Source organism: Dipodomys ordii, unplaced genomic scaffold, assembly GCF_000151885.1.
Source record: "Dipodomys ordii isolate 6190 unplaced genomic scaffold, Dord_2.0 Scaffold189, whole genome shotgun sequence".
Classification (NCBI taxonomy): domain Eukaryota; kingdom Metazoa; phylum Chordata; class Mammalia; order Rodentia; family Heteromyidae; genus Dipodomys; species Dipodomys ordii.
The window spans coordinates 2,407,410-2,424,561 of NW_012267405.1; the positions used below are offsets into that span (position 1 = coordinate 2,407,410).

General features: G+C 53.3%; 1 protein-coding gene across 1 annotated transcript in view; it reads right to left on the minus strand.

Annotated features, from left to right (window-relative positions):
- Positions 1-5,254: 5,254 nt before the first annotated feature.
- The window catches only part of Pdlim2 (PDZ and LIM domain 2 (mystique)), a 14,690-nt gene continuing 2,792 nt past the window's right edge, over positions 5,255-17,152 (minus strand). The window contains exons 3-10 of the mRNA XM_013034411.1: positions 16,186-16,337; positions 14,098-14,167; positions 13,847-13,998; positions 13,045-13,123; positions 9,112-9,194; positions 8,802-8,926; positions 7,221-7,338; positions 5,255-5,792 (exon numbers count right to left, since the gene is read on the minus strand). Of these exons, the coding sequence (XP_012889865.1) occupies positions 5,615-5,792; positions 7,221-7,338; positions 8,802-8,926; positions 9,112-9,194; positions 13,045-13,123; positions 13,847-13,998; positions 14,098-14,167; positions 16,186-16,337 (957 nt within the window). The 3' untranslated portion in view covers positions 5,255-5,614. The remainder of the gene's footprint in view (positions 5,793-7,220; positions 7,339-8,801; positions 8,927-9,111; positions 9,195-13,044; positions 13,124-13,846; positions 13,999-14,097; positions 14,168-16,185; positions 16,338-17,152) is intronic.

The window sequence follows — 17,152 nt, forward strand, 5'->3', positions numbered from 1 at the left end:
GAACATCCAGACGCCGCGGCGGCGGCGGCGCGCGGAGGGTCTTCCGGTGGCCGGCTCGGAGCCCGCCGAGGCTGGGGTGGGGTGGGGGCCGATCCGGAGCCCGGAAGGAAACAGAGCCCCACGTGCTGTCAAGAGCCAGGACGCCGACCGCAGCTGTGTGGCTTAGGGGCCAGGTCCCTCCGTGTGTCCGCAGTCTGGCGACATCAAAGGGGGTACACGTCCCCGTGCGCCCGGACCTCCACAGCCAACGCCGGGTGCGCGGTCCCGGGCCGCACTCGAACCCCCGCGGGCCCAGGGGAAGCCGGGCAGCGGCGGGGGTCGAGGCAGCCGGGATGCCGAGCCATCCGAACTGCAGCTCCGGAGGCCGCAGAGCGGGAGACCGCCTGGCGGCCCCTGGGGAGCGGTGGCCTCCAAGGAAGCAGCCCTCGGAGGGCACGGGCCGCGGGCACCCGCATCCCTGGGATACCGCACAGACTTCACCTCGGACCCTGAAGGAAGCCTGAGCCTGAGCCCCGCCCCCCGCCCAGGAAGGGGCTCCTCGGACACCCTCACTTTTCAGATCGGGGTAGGGAAGAGTAGTAGATCTGCTTGGTGTGTGCACGGGTACTGGGGCTCGAACTCAAGATCTAGGCGCTGTCACTTAGCTTTTCCCTCCCCCCCCCCCCCCCCCCCCCCGCACCAAAATTGTAAAGCTCATTTTGGACATGGATACAGATTTTTAAGAAGACTCTTCTGGCAAATATTAACAAACTGACTTCTAAAGCACATCAAAACATTGTTTTTGTCCATAACCAAATGAATCCAATGAATGCAAAGATGATGCAACAAATGCAAATAAATAAATATGAAAAACCAACGGAATAGCAAAAAACACATGATCATTTAAATGATACACAATCATTTGATAGAACTTAACATTCCTTCAGGGTAAAAAGATGTTATTTATAGAAGAAACATAATGATGACCATAGATAACAAGCTTATGGCTAACATACTGGATGATGTTAAACTCAAAATTTTCTCTTTAAAATCTGGATAGAGACAAGAATGCCATTTACCATTTCTATAAAACATAGTAGGGATAGTAGTCATAGTAGTAGTAATCTTAGAAAGAGCAATTATGCAAACAAAAGAGATAGTTTTGCTTTATCTTTTCCAAAATTGAAAAGAGAAAATAAACTGTCAGAAAATACCTCGCTCATCAGAAGATGAAGATAATAATAATAATAATACAATGAAGAAGAGGAGGTGGAAGAAGAAGAGGAAGAGAAGGAGGAGGCAGAGGGGGGGTAGGGTGAGGAGGGGGAGGGGGAGTGGAAGGAGGAGGATGAAGAGGAAGAAATGGAAAAAGATTAGCAAATACTCTGATTTTTAAAACGGTAATAGATGATAGATCCAAATTTATTGTTCTCAAAAGAAAACACAATTAAATCCAAAAAGTAGTGGGAAAATGGTCAGTGTCACATATAAGCACAGAGATGTGAAACAGAATGAGCTATCACCTTTCATCAGTTAGAATAATTGTCACCAGAAGGACAAAGGATGACAAGCCTTGGAGAGGAGGTGGAGGAGGGGGAACCTGTATCCACTACTCACAGGGATGCACATGAGTGAGGCCATTATGAAAACACTATGTACATTCCCACAACTATAAAACATAAAACTATCATATGTGTGTGTGTGTGTGTGTGTGTGTGTGCATATATCATATCCTTTTCCCTTGGTATCACTTTTTTTTTGTCGATCATGGGGCTTGAACTCTGGACCTGGGCACTGTTCCTGCGCTCTTCAGCTGAAGGTAAGCCCTCTACCTCTTGAGCCACAGCGCCACTTCCGGTTTTCTGGTGGTTCATTGGAGATAAGAGTCTTGTGGCCCTGGCTGGCTTCAAACCACAGTCCTTAGATTTCAGGCTTCCCAGTAGCTAGGATTTGAGACAGGAAGTCTCTTAGTATACAGTGGGGGGGGGGGGTTGTCATTGCACCTTTTCTACAGGCCTGTGCAGTGTATCACTCCCTCCGTCACTCTGTCTTTTCCTCCTCCCCAGTCTTAAAACTATTTCAGTAGGTTCTGTCCTTCTGTTTTCATACATGCAGATAAGCTACTTGGACCATTTCCGGTTTTTTATAAAATTAGGAAACTGAGTCCCGCAGCCAAGCCCCTCACAGGTAAATGAGAGCCGAGTGCTTGATCTGCCTGTCATCTCTCAAGCCCTTCTCTTCTAGCTGTGCGTTCCCAGCTGCCCGGCTCGTTCCTGCCCTATCCTTCTAGACAACCATGGGACTGGCCCTCTCCTCTAAATACAGAAAGAGAAACAAGGGGTTGGGCCTGGCAGAACTGTCTTCTCCAAGTCCAAGAGGATGTGAGACTGCAAACACCCCAGCCAAGCCAGACCGGCCCAAGCCTGCCAGGTGACTTCCTCGCTCCTAGGTGAGAGGATGGGGAGGTAAGGGGAGGAAGCCTTTGCTCAGATCCACCCTGAATTTTGAGAATGTGGGGCTGGATTCCAAACAGTCTCCGTGGTGACTCTGGGGCTGGAATGCATCTGAAAACAGGAAGCCCAGGCAGCAGGAATGCGGTGCCTCAGCACAAGGCTTTGTGTGCGGCTGGAAGAACCCCCACACAGCCATCATACTCCCCTCCAGGCTATGGCCCCGCGCCCCCCCCCCCCACCAAGCCAGCTCTGGGCAGCCGCAGTCCTCACAGGGACCTTACTTCCCTTTACCTTCTGATGTACTGACTGTGGCAGGCCCAAGACCAGAGCCCTGCCCCTCCTTCCTGCTCAGAAGGCCCTGTGGCCCTGCATTGACCTACTACCTCTGCCAGTTCTTTTCCCTGCCTCTTCTACAAAGGGAATCAAGTCCCTCTGCCCCATGCTGGAAGGAGTGACAGCAGAAGCAGTCCTGGCTGTCCCCATCTCTTGAATTCCTGGGACAGAAGGTGGCCCAAGCAGAGTCATCTGTCAGGCTGCTTATCCACTGCCCCAGCTTCAAGAAACCATTTCCTGTGAACCCAGTGCAGAACTAGGCCCTGGGGAAGGACAAAGTCAAGGATCCATAGGCAAGCTTTGGTTCCATTCTAAGCCCCTTCCCCTTCTAACCAGGAGATTGTGGACTAATAACTTAGCCTCCCTGGCCTGTTTCTCTGATTATATACCCAGGATGACCCAATGCCTATCTCAAAGCTGTGAGAATGCAGTGAAAACATTTTCAATATCCTCAGTACATCCAAAGTGCCCTGGAATGTTAGCCTTTATTATCTAGCTGTGTAACTCAGAAAATGTCACTTTTCCAGCTCTGTCCACAGAGGGTGCTATTAGATGCTCTCAGCCACTAAGTCCAATCTGTCCTTTCTGAACTTATTTTCCCAAATGCAAAACGTACCAAGATGGGCAGTGTGGGTCACAGAGGGTCAGTATTCATGGCTGCCTGGCTTGGGCAATGATAAGGTTGGCGTAAAGGTCAGAGCCTTACCCCCACCCTGTCTACTACAAACTGATTTGGCTAATAACTCCATCTTCCAGAAGAATACACTACCAAGCCTGGGTTGGCTGTGGGGGCACAGAGAACTTAGGATCAACACCTTAGGACACACAGGTGGACGGCCAGCCGTCACAAGTAATGAACATGGGGCTGTGATGGGTGTTGGCTGGGATCCATTCAGCCTCCCAGCAACAGACATTCACAAACCCACTAGCATATTTATTTCCCAGGTGTCCTCAGTCCCCACTTTTCCTCTTGCCAGATACTGCTGTGACACCACTGGCAAACAGTTTGTTACAGGTGGAGATCTAACCATATCAATAGGCACATCTACTCTTCCTAACCTGTCACTTCTTGGTATAACACTATAAAGTATCCCAGAACTTTAAGGTGAATACACCAGTATTTAAGGTTCCTCCCTTAGTCTGAGTTCAGATCCCTGGTAGCCACTACTCTAAGCTAAGTTATGCAGCTCCAGTCTCCTGGCCTCTCAGTACTTCTTTTCTGGCCAAACTTTCCCATAGGCAGCCACTGCTTTGAACTCACTGAATATCCTTGGGTGCTTCAAGATAGCCCTTAGCATTTACTGCTGTGTTACATTATATTACCCATGTCAGCTTGATGGCTGCCTTTGTCTCCAGGAAAGCAGGGAAAGTGCTTTATTTTTCTGCATTCTCACTGTGCCAAAGCCCAAGTACTGTATGGTATGTGCCAGTGAACTGAAAGAATTCCTCTTCTGAGCACCCTCCCCTGCCATGAGATACACCAGGCACTAGGTGGCGTCAAAGAGGCCATCCCATTTCCTAGCAGATGCCCCACAGACTCTTGAGTTAGGCTAGTTTTTCTTACCCATAAAAAATAAAAGGCCCATCCTCAGGCAGCCAGCCAGGCAAAAGGTGAGACAATTGTATCAAGGTGCAAATTATATCCACAGGTGTCTGAAGAGGCAACACAGACTGCCAACATTCCTTCCCCCAGAGTCAGATAGCACAAGGCTGCCAGCAGACTGTGGGCCTCTGAAGCCAGCTTTCTTCTCTGTGAAAATAAGGCTTGAGTTGCCCTGTCTCCCAAGGGTGGCTGGGGGCAGGACTGGAGCATCCAGCAACACCCTGGGGAACTTTCTGAAACGTCTTTTGGGATCAGGATGAGAGCAAGTTGGTGAATCAGGCCATAAATCAAGGCCCAGCAGGAGACCCCACGGCCCCCTTCCACTCAAATGCAGATAAGCCCAGCACTGGCTTTTCCAATCAAAGGAGCCAGGGAGTGTCCAGGGAACAGAGACAAGCAAGTGTAGGCAGGTGATTTCGTGCCCCTCTGTTCCCTCCATGACCGGGTCTCCGCTTCTGTTAGCTCATCTAAGTACATCAGTATTTGAGTCGCTGGCATTCAAATCAAGGAGAGTGAGGGCTGAGGACAGACCAGCCTTTTGCTGATGACAAAAACCTCTTCACCCCAAAGCCTTTTGGTCCTCTGCCCCAGTTCCCAGTGAGAAATTCTTCCCAGAAAAATGACATCTTTATAGAAGTAATGGTGAAGGAAGCACAAGCACACATGTGCATACACACACACACACACACCCGTGCGCGCACGCACGCACACACACACAAACCCTACAGAAGCAAGCCTCTGATATGGGCACACTAGGTAGGAGACACGAGGCAGGTAAGGACTGAGGGAGGGGAGATAGGAGGAAGACAGGAAGGAAGCAATACAGACTCCCCACTCAGCAGCAAGGGTCCTCGCCTTCCCAAGATCCCAGAAAGAAGGGGAGCACTTGATTTTATCTATGTATACATATTTATAGAACGTAAATGTCAAGAATTTTGCATAGTGACTATCATTAGCCTAGAACTCACCCCTTTCCTTCTAGATAGTTCCATGCCTGCCCCACCCTGTACACACAAGCTGCAAAGGCAGTGGCCACTGAGGCCTGTCCTGCAGGAGAAAAGGCCAGGGAGGGCCGGGCTGCTCTCAGTAGCCGCATCCCAGGCTGTGGCCTCACCCAGCGAGACCCTTGGGCCTCCAAACTTGGTTCACATAAGAGCCACCACCCACGATCGCCCTTCCCTGACAACTTGTTCTCCGTATGGCCCTTCTACGAGTGCTGGAGTGAGACAGGCCGAGCACCACCGGCTCAGGCCCGAGAGCTGAGGGCGGCAGGCGCGGAGTAGCGTTGGCGGGCATGCTTCTCGCAATACAGCTCATCTCCCACCCAGAAGTGGCCACGCATCTTCAGGTTGAGCCCGCAGTCTGCACAGGTGTAGCAGCTGGGATGGCGGTACGACCCCTCCTGGATGCGTACTGCCTGGTTCCTGCAGAGGAGAAGCAGCCATCAGCCTCGCACAGCGGCCGGATGGATGGCCAGGGGAGGAGGACTCCTTTCCCAGGGACCTGGTCCCCAGCCAGCCTAGGGACCAGGCTGTGTCCTGGGACATAAAGCCTTCTCAGATGATTCCCAGTATACACCAACACACACATCCCAACACACATATACATCCCAACACATACATACTTATGACGCATATTTATACCCCAACACATACACCAGCACACATACACACACCCCAACACATACACCAATGCACATATGACACATACACACATATACACATCAATATATACACATACTCCCAATATATAACACATACATCAACACACATACTCACACCCCAACACAATATACCAATGCACATACCCAACACACACTTAACACGTATACATATACCCAACACACACAGATTCTGACATGTACACATCTCCCAATATACACACCTAGCACTCATAATAACACATATAAATCTAACACATGTACCCATATACTCAACACACACCAACACTTGACACATATACCAATCCACACATGCACTAATCCACACTCCCCACTTGAGACTCCTAATCAGTGCTCAGGGCCTGGGGGTATTGTCTCTGAGCTTCTTTGGCTCAAGGCTAGCACTCTAATACTTGAACCACACACCATTTCAGCTTTTTCTGTGTATGTGGTACTGAGAACTTGAACCCAGGGCTTCATGCATGCTAGGCAAGCACTCTACCATTAAGCCACATTCCCAACTCTTAATCAAGAATTTTTAAAGTCACTCCACCTCACATAGACCAATCAGATCTCCCAGGACAAGGTAGTGATGTGGGCTCTGCCCTGGTCTCTTCAGGGCTGAGGCCTGGGCACCATTTCATCTTGCTGGTAAGAAAGCTACAGTCTACAATGGCAAACCCAAAAAAAAGCAAGTCACCTTACACTCAAGGCTGGCACTGAGGGGATTTATGGGGGGTGGGGGAGGGATGGGGGGTGTTTTAGGTCTTTTGTCTATCTTCAGGGTAAGTGGCCACACCCTGATGCTAACCAAACCGTGAGAAAAATGAGTAATCCTATAGAAAATGGCGCCTGCTCCACACAGGGAGGGGAGGAGGGGTGGTGAACTTTTCCAGGAGGAGGGCTTCATCTGAGGCACATTTCCAGAGGCTTGGAGATGATGGAAGAGAAGCCCAAAGTAGTAGCATTTCTCATTCCCCTGGGGAGAGGGGAGGAAGTGGGGAGGAGGAGATGGAGGGTGGACAGGAAGCAGCTAGCCAGCCATTCATTCTGAGAAGGCTGGCTCAGCCTAGAACAAAGCCAATCACAACCATTCCTTCCAGGTCCCTGACTGGCAAACCCCCTCTCACACCTCAGCGCCCCCTGCCGGTCTCCCAGGAAGCCTCCCTGGCCCATCCCGGCCTTTACTCACGTGATGCTGGTGTTGCACTTCTCACAGGTGTGGAACTTGGGCGGGGTAGCTAGGGTCCTGGAGGTAGACAGGGAGGCCTGAGGACTCAGCGAGCTGGGCAGGAAGGCAGGTGTGCCACCTGGAGGGACAGGAGGCAGATGCATGAGAGCTGGATCACCCACAGTGGCTCCAGCCATAGTTAGTGATGCTAGACTGGCTCTTCCACGCTGCTCCCAGACTCGTGGCCAAAGGTACCCGTGCACAGGAGCCTCTAAAGTGCCCAAGGCTGTGCACGCAGGCCAGCAGGAAGGAAAGGAATCAAGCCAGACCCTTGACTGAGGCTGGTGGAGAGCCAAGGCCAAGTTCACCAGGAAGGTCTCTGCTGAGTGCCTACAGCCAAGTAGGCATTCCTTCTCTTGTGGTCCAATCACAATAATACTAGGTTTTAACAGAACCGCGATGTCTTTGGGCATCTAGCCAGTGAAGACGCTGAGCCGGTGCCAGCTCATATCTGTAATCCTGGCTATTCAGAAGGCTGAGATCTGAGGACCACTGTTTGAAGCCAGTCTGTGCAGAAAAGTTTGTCTTAGCTCCAACTAACCACCAACAAGAAGTGGAGCTATGGCTCAAGTGACAGAGGGCCAGCCTTGAACAACAACAAAAAAAACCTAGGAGACAGTACCCAAGCTCTGAGTTCAAGCCTCAGTACCAGCATCAACAATAACAACAAAAGAGCAAGTCTATTCCCACAGAAGCATCTTCTTCCTGGAGAGCTGGCCAAGCCCATTTACCCCAACACACAGGGTTCCACAGGGGACAAAGTGATTGTGACCACCTTGTATCCTCCATCTACAACTGCTCCACTACAAATGAATACATGAGCGGCTGGTCTATGTGGAGCACTGGACCCCCCTAAAAGCCCCCCCCCATCCCACTCTCTAAGCTACGTTCTATGACTCCAGGCTGGGCTGGGCTGGGTTCACACCCAAAAGCTCTTTGCTGCTCACCAGGCCACCATCTTAAGACTGTTTATTAAAGCCTTAATCATCTTTCGGAGCCATCAAATCCTTCCTACTCCCAGAAGCCCTCCCCAGAGAGCCACACCCCTCCAGCTGACTTTATCACTCCCTGGGTGCCTTCCTGGTCCCAGCCAGCCCTTTAGAGTATTTATCTGGTAACTAGTGACCGGGGTGTAAGCTCCCTAAGGCCAGTGTGGGTGGCTTGATGTAGTCCCAGGGTCCCCGGCCTGGCGTTAAGCCCTTAATAGGCTAAAGAAACTAAGAAAGTCTTAGGCCAGGCACCAGGTAGCTGACGCCTGTAAACCTAGCTACTCAGGAGGCTGAGATCTTAGGGACGTGGTTAAAAGTCAGCCCAGGCAGGAAAGTCCCTGAGACTCTTATCTCCAATTAACCACCAGAAAACCAGAAGTGGAGCTGTGGTTCAAATTGGTAGAGGGCTAGCCTCAAGCAAATAAAGCTCAGGAATAGCGCCCAGGCCCTGAGTTCAAGCCCCAACTCTGGCAAAAATAATAATGATACATGAATAAGTCTGAGTTTCCTTAGTCTGCAGACCTCTCCCGCCCTCCCCAGCCCCGGGCCTCACCTCTTTCCTCAGCCTCCAGCGCTTCCTGCAAGAGCCGAAAGGAGCTGGACTGCCGCGGGGCCGCCCGCCCCTCGCGGTTCTCCTGCAGCATCTTGTACACTTCCGAGTCCTCTTCCAGTTCCACGCTGCAGGGGTGGGGACAGACAGGAATAATGTCAGATGCTGGGGTGTTAAGGACACATCAGGGGGCAGGACAATTGCATGGGTGGGGGTGGACTTAGAAGGGCAGGGATTCCCATCCCTCTTGGGCAATCCAGTCTGCTTCCTGTCCCTCCAGGAGCCCACCCAACCCTGCAGGGCCTGCTGGTACCTGGGCCTGGGGCTGGAGGATCGGGGACCAGAGGAAGACGGCAACACCAACACAGCCGAGTCGCCAGCGCGGCCAAGGCCGGCCTGTGGGAGGAGAGCGTGGGGAGGAGTCAGCTGCTCCCAAGGAGGCCAACAAGGTCCGTGTACATGGCCACATGTAGTTCTCTAGGCAGTCGCCAGGGGGAGGCCTATCCCCATTGGCCAAAGGGCCCACGTGAGGGGCTGACAATTGGGCCTGGCCCCAGGAGCTAGGGTACCAGGGATGGGAGTGATCTAAAATGAGAAGGGAGGCCCGTGCTATGGAAATGCTTGAGCCAGGACAAGGGTCAGCATAAGGACACTAGGTGATGAGCACACAGACATCCTCTAGGCACATTCCCTTCTGCTAAGTCATGCTATCTGTGCTCAAAGATGTGCACACTGGGGCCAGGCGCCAATCCCCACAGAGTAAAAGCAAAGTGGAAGCAAGTAGACCCTTTGCGGTAGGTCATAGAAACATAAAAGGCTAGAAGGAAGGAATCAGCTATCCCTTGAAGCCAGAGCAGGGCCTGAGCATCACACATGGCCCCCTCTCCTGAAAGCATCTAGCCATGCCCCTTCCCCTAGGACTTTTAGGAGCCATGCTCATTCTGAGCTAGTACCCATGCCCCGGGTGTGCCCGTGCATCTCTGGTTCTGACATCTGTGCTCAGATTGGAAATCTGGCCTCCCATGTCATTGACCAGCCCGCATCTTCAAGTCCCCCCTCCCTTATTCCTTTCCTCCAGCTGCACCGAGCTGCAGGAACCTGGGCATGCTCAGAGAGAGGGAAAGGGCGGCCTTGCTGGCTGACAACCCCCGTCTGGAGAAGGCAGGGGGGCTGAGGGCAGAGATCTTGGGAAGTCAAATTCTCCCAATTTTTTAAAAAATTGAAAGTCATGAGTGAAGTGATTTATGGGTCAAGTTCTAAAAGTGCATAAATCGACCGGATATTGGTGGCTCATATCTTTAATCCTAGCCACTCAGGAGGCAGAGATCTGAAGATAGTGGTTTGAAGCTAGGCCAGGCGGAAAAATCTGTGAGGCTCTTATCTCCAATTACTCAGCAAAAGGCCAGAAGTGAAGTTGTGACTCAAGTGGTAGAACTAGCCTTGAGCAGAAAAGGCCGAGCAAGAGTGCACACACACACACACACAGAGAGAGAGCGAAAAACAAAACACCCAACTGCATAAATTCTTAAACCAAAAGTGTAAACCTCTAAGTCTCAAAAACACAGCCTGAACTGGTCATTGATCAAAACGAACTAAGCAACTCAAGGGCAGTGGTGGGAGGGAGGGAATGAGCGGGAAAGAGGGAACAGCTGACACTAAGCAAAAGGAAAGGAATGTGCACATCACCCGATGTGGAAGAAATAACTGTATTGTCAAAGCTCATAGAATTCATAAACTGTATAGACCACAATAAAGGCACTTTGCCCCATGAAAAACAAACCAAAACAACAACAACAACAAAAACCCCATAGCCTGAGCCCCTCGCCCCCCCCCCAGCCCTCAGGTCGCATCACACGCCTCCATTCTCGGTGTCCTTCGGCACAGCGCTGTCTAGGTAAGGGGACTGAGGATGAGGAGCGCATATTTCCTCATCCGCGCTGCCTGGAGTCAGAGGCAGGGCTCCACCTCTGGCTCCTGAATGGCTGCCCAGCGCTGAGTGCACAATGAAGGACGTGAGATCGTTTCCTGAGGTCCTCAAGATCCTAGCTGGCCCCACCCGGGTCACCCACAGCAGTGGGAGGGAGGGTGGCCATCCAACCCAGGGTGCTTCAGGAACTAAGTCCTCACTCCCAGACAGCACTTAGCATCAGCTCGCCCAGAGGGGGACTTACCCTTTCCAGAAGGACACTGGAAGGGCTGGCGGGGTTCTAAGCCCAGGTTCTCTAGCCCAAGTCAGCCAGGAGCCCACTGCGGGGCCAAACCACCTGTGAGCCCTTCAGCCGAGGTCCTTCATGAAGATGGCGGCATGCCTTTCCCCTCCCCAACACAGGCAGCCGGAGACCCGGCCTCCACAGACAGGGCCTCAATCCAGTCCAGGAAGGTGCTTCCTTGTCACCTGCCCATCAAGAGCAGATCTGCAGCACACATTCCCCAAGGATTTCTGGGGGCACACATGTTCATGGGGGGGGGTAAGTACCAGGGTGAGGAGTGGAGGTGCAGTGCCAGGAGAGTGTCTGCCATTAAATAAGGTTGGGAACTTAATCAGATTGGACATCCAGCTTCATGCAGTCAAGTGCAGTGACTAGCAGGGACTGTGGGACTCTGACTGCTGCTCGGAGAATGTAGCCAAGTTCTGAGATCCAGAGAGGGACAGGGGCCTGCCCCTGGCCTCACAGCCGAGGTGGAACTATGACCGCCCCAGCTGGGTACGGGTAGCTCATGCTTGTGATCCTAGCCACTCAGGAGGCTGAGACCTAAGGATTTCAGTTTGAAGCCAGCCCTGGCAGGAAAGTCCATGAAATCTTATCTCCAATTAACCACCAAAAAGCTAGAAGTAGAGCTGTGGCTCAACTGGTACAGTGCTAACCTCAAGGCAAGAAAAAAAAATGCTAAGGAAAGCATCTAGGCACTGCGTTTACACCTCAGGATTAGTGAAAGAAAGAAAGAGATCAAGAGAGAAAGAAAAAGAGAAAAAGATGGCAGCTGCAGATGTTCAGTAACCAGATAGAGTCCTCTGTCCTTAGGCCAAGCTCATTTCAGCTTATCTCAGACCAAAGCCGCGCACATCCCTCCCCCACCAGGTCCTGCTTGCCCAGCCACCCCTCCCTCTCGCAGGGTGTCCCACAACTGCTCATTATTCTCCAACCCCTGTCCTGTTCCCCCTCCAGTGTCCAACAAAATGCCTGCTGAAGTCCTTGGGGCACTAGCACACACTCATCTATCACCTCCCAGAATGCCTCCTGCTTCTGCAATTAATAGCACACTCATTAATGCTTAATTGGCCCACAACTGCGTTTGCGTGTTTGTCTTATCTCCACAACTACATCTTACATTCTTCAAAGACAGGGATTTCATGAACACATCTCTGAGTGCCCCCAGCACATGCCCAGCTGGACCCTGGCCAGCCCCATGGTCCTTCACCAGAGAGCTGCCCCTTCCTCTCCAGAGCCCCGGCTTCCTGTTCCTCTCCCCCAGTCACCCCCAAGGGCTCTGCTGCCTGGAATGCATGACCCACCTGGGGTAGATTCCGGCAGCTGGCCCTCGTCTCCTTCACCCTACGGGCTGGACATGCCCCTGGCCAGTCTGCCTCCAGCAGCCAGCTCAGCAGTGTTGGCTGCCTTACTCCCTCACCTCCTCACCCCTGCTCTTGAGGAGGAGAAATGCCACGGGGTGGGGGGAGCTAAGCTGTCGCCAGCAGATAGCCAGCAAACGCCAGCAGATAGCCAGCAAATGAGGGGACCTGGGTAGAGGAGGAGTCCAACCCCCAGAACAGGCCAAGGACAATTTGGGGACAGAACCACAGCCCCGGGGGAGTTCTCCACACTGAGTCAGAGGAGAAGCAAGGTCTGGGGGTGGGGGCTGGGGGCTTGGAACAGGAAGGAATGTATTCAAGAGATGGAGCCAGAGCCCAGAGGGACCAGTCCCAACAACAGCAGCAAAACTATTTCAGCCACAGCCCAAGAGAAACATACTGAGGAGGGAGGAAGCTGGGGGCGGGGGCAGGGCCAGAAGAAGGAGAAATGTAGGCGTGCATGGGAGTGCAGGACCTGGCGCTGGCAGGGCAGACTCTGGTGCTTCACTGGCCCTCCACCAGAAGCACAGGCCTCCGTGGCTCAGGGGAGCGACACACCCGTCTCTAGGAGATGGCCTCCCAGGCTGCCCACGGCACCAGCTGCCTGCAGCCTCAAGGGCACCACTGGCAGCTGGCAGAAGGGGCACTGCGTCTCCTTCCCCGAGGAAGCCTTACCTGTTGGCCCGCAGGGCGGCCTCTGTAGGACAAGGGGTCAGCAGCAGTAAGGCCTGAAGAGTGTGTCAGACTCTGGAAACTGAAATGAAAGGAAATGGAGCCAGGTGCTGGCAGTCGCATCTGTAATCGTAGCTTCTCAGGAGGCGGAGATCTATGGATCTTATTTCAAAGCTCGTCTAGGCAGGAAAATCTGTGAGACTCTCATCTCCAATTAACCAGCAAAGGAAAAAAGAAAAGGAAGGAAGGAAGGGAGGAAGGAAGGGAGGAAGGGAGGAAGGAAGGAAGGAAGGAAGGAAGGGAGGAAAGGAGAGAGGGAAGGAGAGAAGGAAGGAGGGAGGGAGGGAGGGAAGGAAGGTGCCAGTGGCTTACACCTGTAATCCCAGCTACTCAGGAGGCTGAGATCTGAAGATTGAAGTTCCAAACCAGCCTGGTCAGGAAAGTCTGTGAGACTCATATCTCCAATAAACTACTCAGAAAAAGCCAGAAGTGGCACTGTGGCTCAAGTGACAGAGCGTTAGCCTTGAACAAAAGAAGCTCAGAGACAGAGATCAGGCCCAGGACCAGCAAAAAACAAAACCCTGAACTGGAGCAAGGGTTCAAGGGGTAGGGTGCCAGCCTTGAGCAGAAAAGCTAAGAGTTTGAGTTCAAATCCCAGCACAAGCACACAAAAGAAGAAGAAGCGGGGGAAAGGGGAGGAGGATGAGCAGCGTGGGCCAGCTGGGTCTAACCAGCCTGACCTAGAGAAACAGGAGGATCTCGGTCCCCTAGCTACTGGTGGCCAGGCACCCGCCTGCGCACTCACCTGCGGCTGACTGCCGCCTCCCCAGTGAGGGCTAGTGGGCTGCCAGGAGGTGGGGTGCAGAAGGGACTCCCTGGCCGGGGACTGAGGGAGGTTGGACTGGAGTAGGAAGACCGCAGGGAGGACTGGCTGTCAAGGTGGGTCCTCAGGGAGCCCTGTGGAGAGGCACCAAGAGACCATAGGACCCTGGGCTCTGCCTGGCCACAGGACCTCAGGATGGCCAGTGTGCTGGCCTTCTGGGCGGATCAGCTTACCTGGAAGCGAGTTGCAAGCACTTCCAAGGAGCCCTCTCCATTGGCCTGCCCAGGAGAGGCAGCTCGAGACCTGAAGGGACAACACAGAGTTTTGTCACAGATGCCCTGGACCCCACCTCCCCTCCCCAGCTCCTTCCAGCCCTCTCTGACACTCTTCCCCAAACTGGTGCTCAGGATCAGCAAAACATCCGGGACACTAGGCCATGGGGTTTGTCAGCTTTTCACTTTGACAAGTTCAAAAGAAACAACTATCATCAACAACGTGTTTCTTAAAACACAGGTGGTTTCAGCTCCCTGAGGTAGGAAGAATGGAGTTGCAGCACAACAGTCAATAAATCCAATTGTACTGGACACCCCTTGCGTCATCCGAGCCCTTCTTCCTTTTCATTTTGTTTAAAGTTTGTCACAGCACAGCTACCCGTGTGTACATCAGTTTGGGAGGAAAATGGATGGTTTCCTATGATCTTCCGTACATGTACGGGTGTGTATGGACGCATCTCCACCCAGGGGCTCATGCCTGCTTGGTGAGTACTTTACTGCTTAAACTACGCCCCCAGCTTAGAATCCTGTGTAGTTTACCTCATGGAGAAAGTGAAGGCCAGAGAGGGAAAATTAGTTGCCCAAAGTCCCCAAACCTGTCAGTGCTCACTCTCCCCGCCCCACAGGCTCGTCCCTGGTCAGCTGTGTCATTGAAGACACCTTTGAGAGCGCCATTGGTGGGCGGGTCCTTTCCTCAGGCTCCTCCCCCATAAGGAAAGGGATGCAACAAGCTCCCTTTCCCAGTCACACAGCTAAAGGACCTCGGGCAACGAGCAGGCCCCAAACCCCCCCCCCCCAGCAATAACAGCCAGCCAGAGGGGCTCCTCCTCACCCAGCTCTTTCCAGAGCCCTTCCTAGGGATGCCAGCTGGAGGCTAGAATGAGAAGGCACTGGTGTGAGGAATCGCAAGGGTGAGGAGACAGCTACTGACCCCCGATACTGCGCACCGTCCTCTTTCTGGCCAGTGTTGGCCACTTCTAGAGAGACTGGGCAGCAGGAAACCCTGCCTCCTGGGGAGCACAGGGTTAGAGTAGGGGGTGCTGGGCTCTGGCTCCTACCCCAGAGCTTCTGAGTGCTGGGGCAGCCCTGGGAGGGGGAGTCAGGAGGGTAAGGAGGGGGCGGTCAGCAAAAGAAGGAAGAGACCCAGAGCCTTATCTTGTCTGGGGTAAAGCTGGGGACCTGATAGCCAGGAGGGACCTGAGAGGAAGAGATGGTGTCAGCGTTCCCTGCCCCTCCCCCAGACCCACACTTCAGCCCTCCTGTCCATTTTGGTCTCATTCCCAGATGCCATGAGGTACTCTCCACCCTCCGCCCGAGGTCCCACTCTTGCAAACATTCAGAGGGCAGACTGGCATGAAGGGGTCCGGCCCCTGCCAACCCCACAGGCAAGTCCTGGAGAGAAGCGAGAGTCTGGAGATAGCAGACCCAAGGCGGCCTTCCCAGAAGGCTCTGCGGCCTGGGGGAATCTCCCAGCATTCCTAATCTATGACTCACAGCGGTGCCCCACCCCAAGGAGCCACCTGTTCCCCCCACAACTCTGGCATCAAGACTCAAGCTCCTGTGAGCCAGGAACCTGCCTTCCCTCTCGGGGCTTAACGCAGTGATGGACACAGACATTAAGCGTGCCGTGATGAACCCCCAAATGTCTTCCTCCACCTGCATCAAAACAAAGGGACCCTGGAGATCCTGCCTGGGCATACCTTCCCCTCTTCAACCACTTGATGTCCACACCCTGTGACCTGCACACTCTAGGGAACCAGTCAAACTCGGGCTTCCAGGTGACTGGTGCCAGCTGGCCCTGCCCAGCCTGTGGCTGCATGCCCAGCCCGGTGCCCCCTTTCCCAGCTGGCCACAGCCTACCCTGCAACCCTTTCCTGGGCTGCAGACATAGAACTGGGAACCTATACATATATGTGCCATCTGGGAAGTCTAGGTTGGGGCCACACTAGAGGCTGTGGGCAGGGGTGCGTGTGGGCAGCTACCCAGCTGGTAGTGGGTGGAAGGAAAGAAAGGCTGGCGGGGCCCAGAGGAGGTGAAGGGCCTACCTACCGGTCCAGCTGCAGTCGCAGGGGCGAAGCGCTCTGGCGGATCTTGCTCTGGGCCTCAGCATGAAGCATGCCCTCTGCACTCTCCCCATTTATGGCCACAATGATGTCGCCCGGCCGGAGGTCAGCAGCCTCAGCCTTTCCCCGCTCTGTCACCTATTGGGTATGATGAGTTGGGAGCTGGGGAGTCTTTGGTACCCAGCACCCACGCTGGGACAGTGGTATATGTGGGGAAGGGTAGAAGAGAAGGAATTCCCTTGAAGAGAAGGAATTCCCTTCAGAGGAAGGTCAAACCTTTGACCACCCCCCCTTCTTTGCCCTTCACTGCCAGCTACCCAGCTAATCCCTCCAAAGCTCAAGTGGCACCCATCCCCCCCTCCACCAGCGTGCTATGAGAGGCCTCCCATGGAATGTGAAGGCAGAACGGCATTAACGGAGCTCAGAAATACTTGTGGATCATGAACCCGGCCTGCACAAATCACACCTTGCAGGTGATTGCCTGTGTACTGCCTCCATGTGCATGATGGCTCTGGAGCCAGGGCTGGGGCCTAGGCCGAGGGGAAATGATCAGGAACTCTTAGGGGCCTATAACCACTCAAATTGGTGCCAGCAGGTGTGGGGTGAGTGACCAGGGAGAACAGGGCAAGCCCTGTCCTTCCTTCCTTCCTACCTTCCTTCCTTCCTTCCCTCCTTCTTTCCTTCCTTCCTTCCTTCCTTCCATCTCTCCTACCTTTCTTCTTTGTGCTGGTATTATGACTTGAACTCAGGGCCTGGGTGCTGTCCCTTAGCTTTTTCACTCAAGGTTGGTGCTCTACCCCTTGAGCCACAGTTCTAGTTCCAGCTTTTTGGTGGTTAATTAGTGTCAAGAATCTCATGGAGGGGCTGGGAAGTTGGCTCAGTGGTAGAGCACTTGCCTTGCATGCATGAGGCCCTGGGTTCGATTCCTCAGCACCACATAAGCAAAAAGAAAA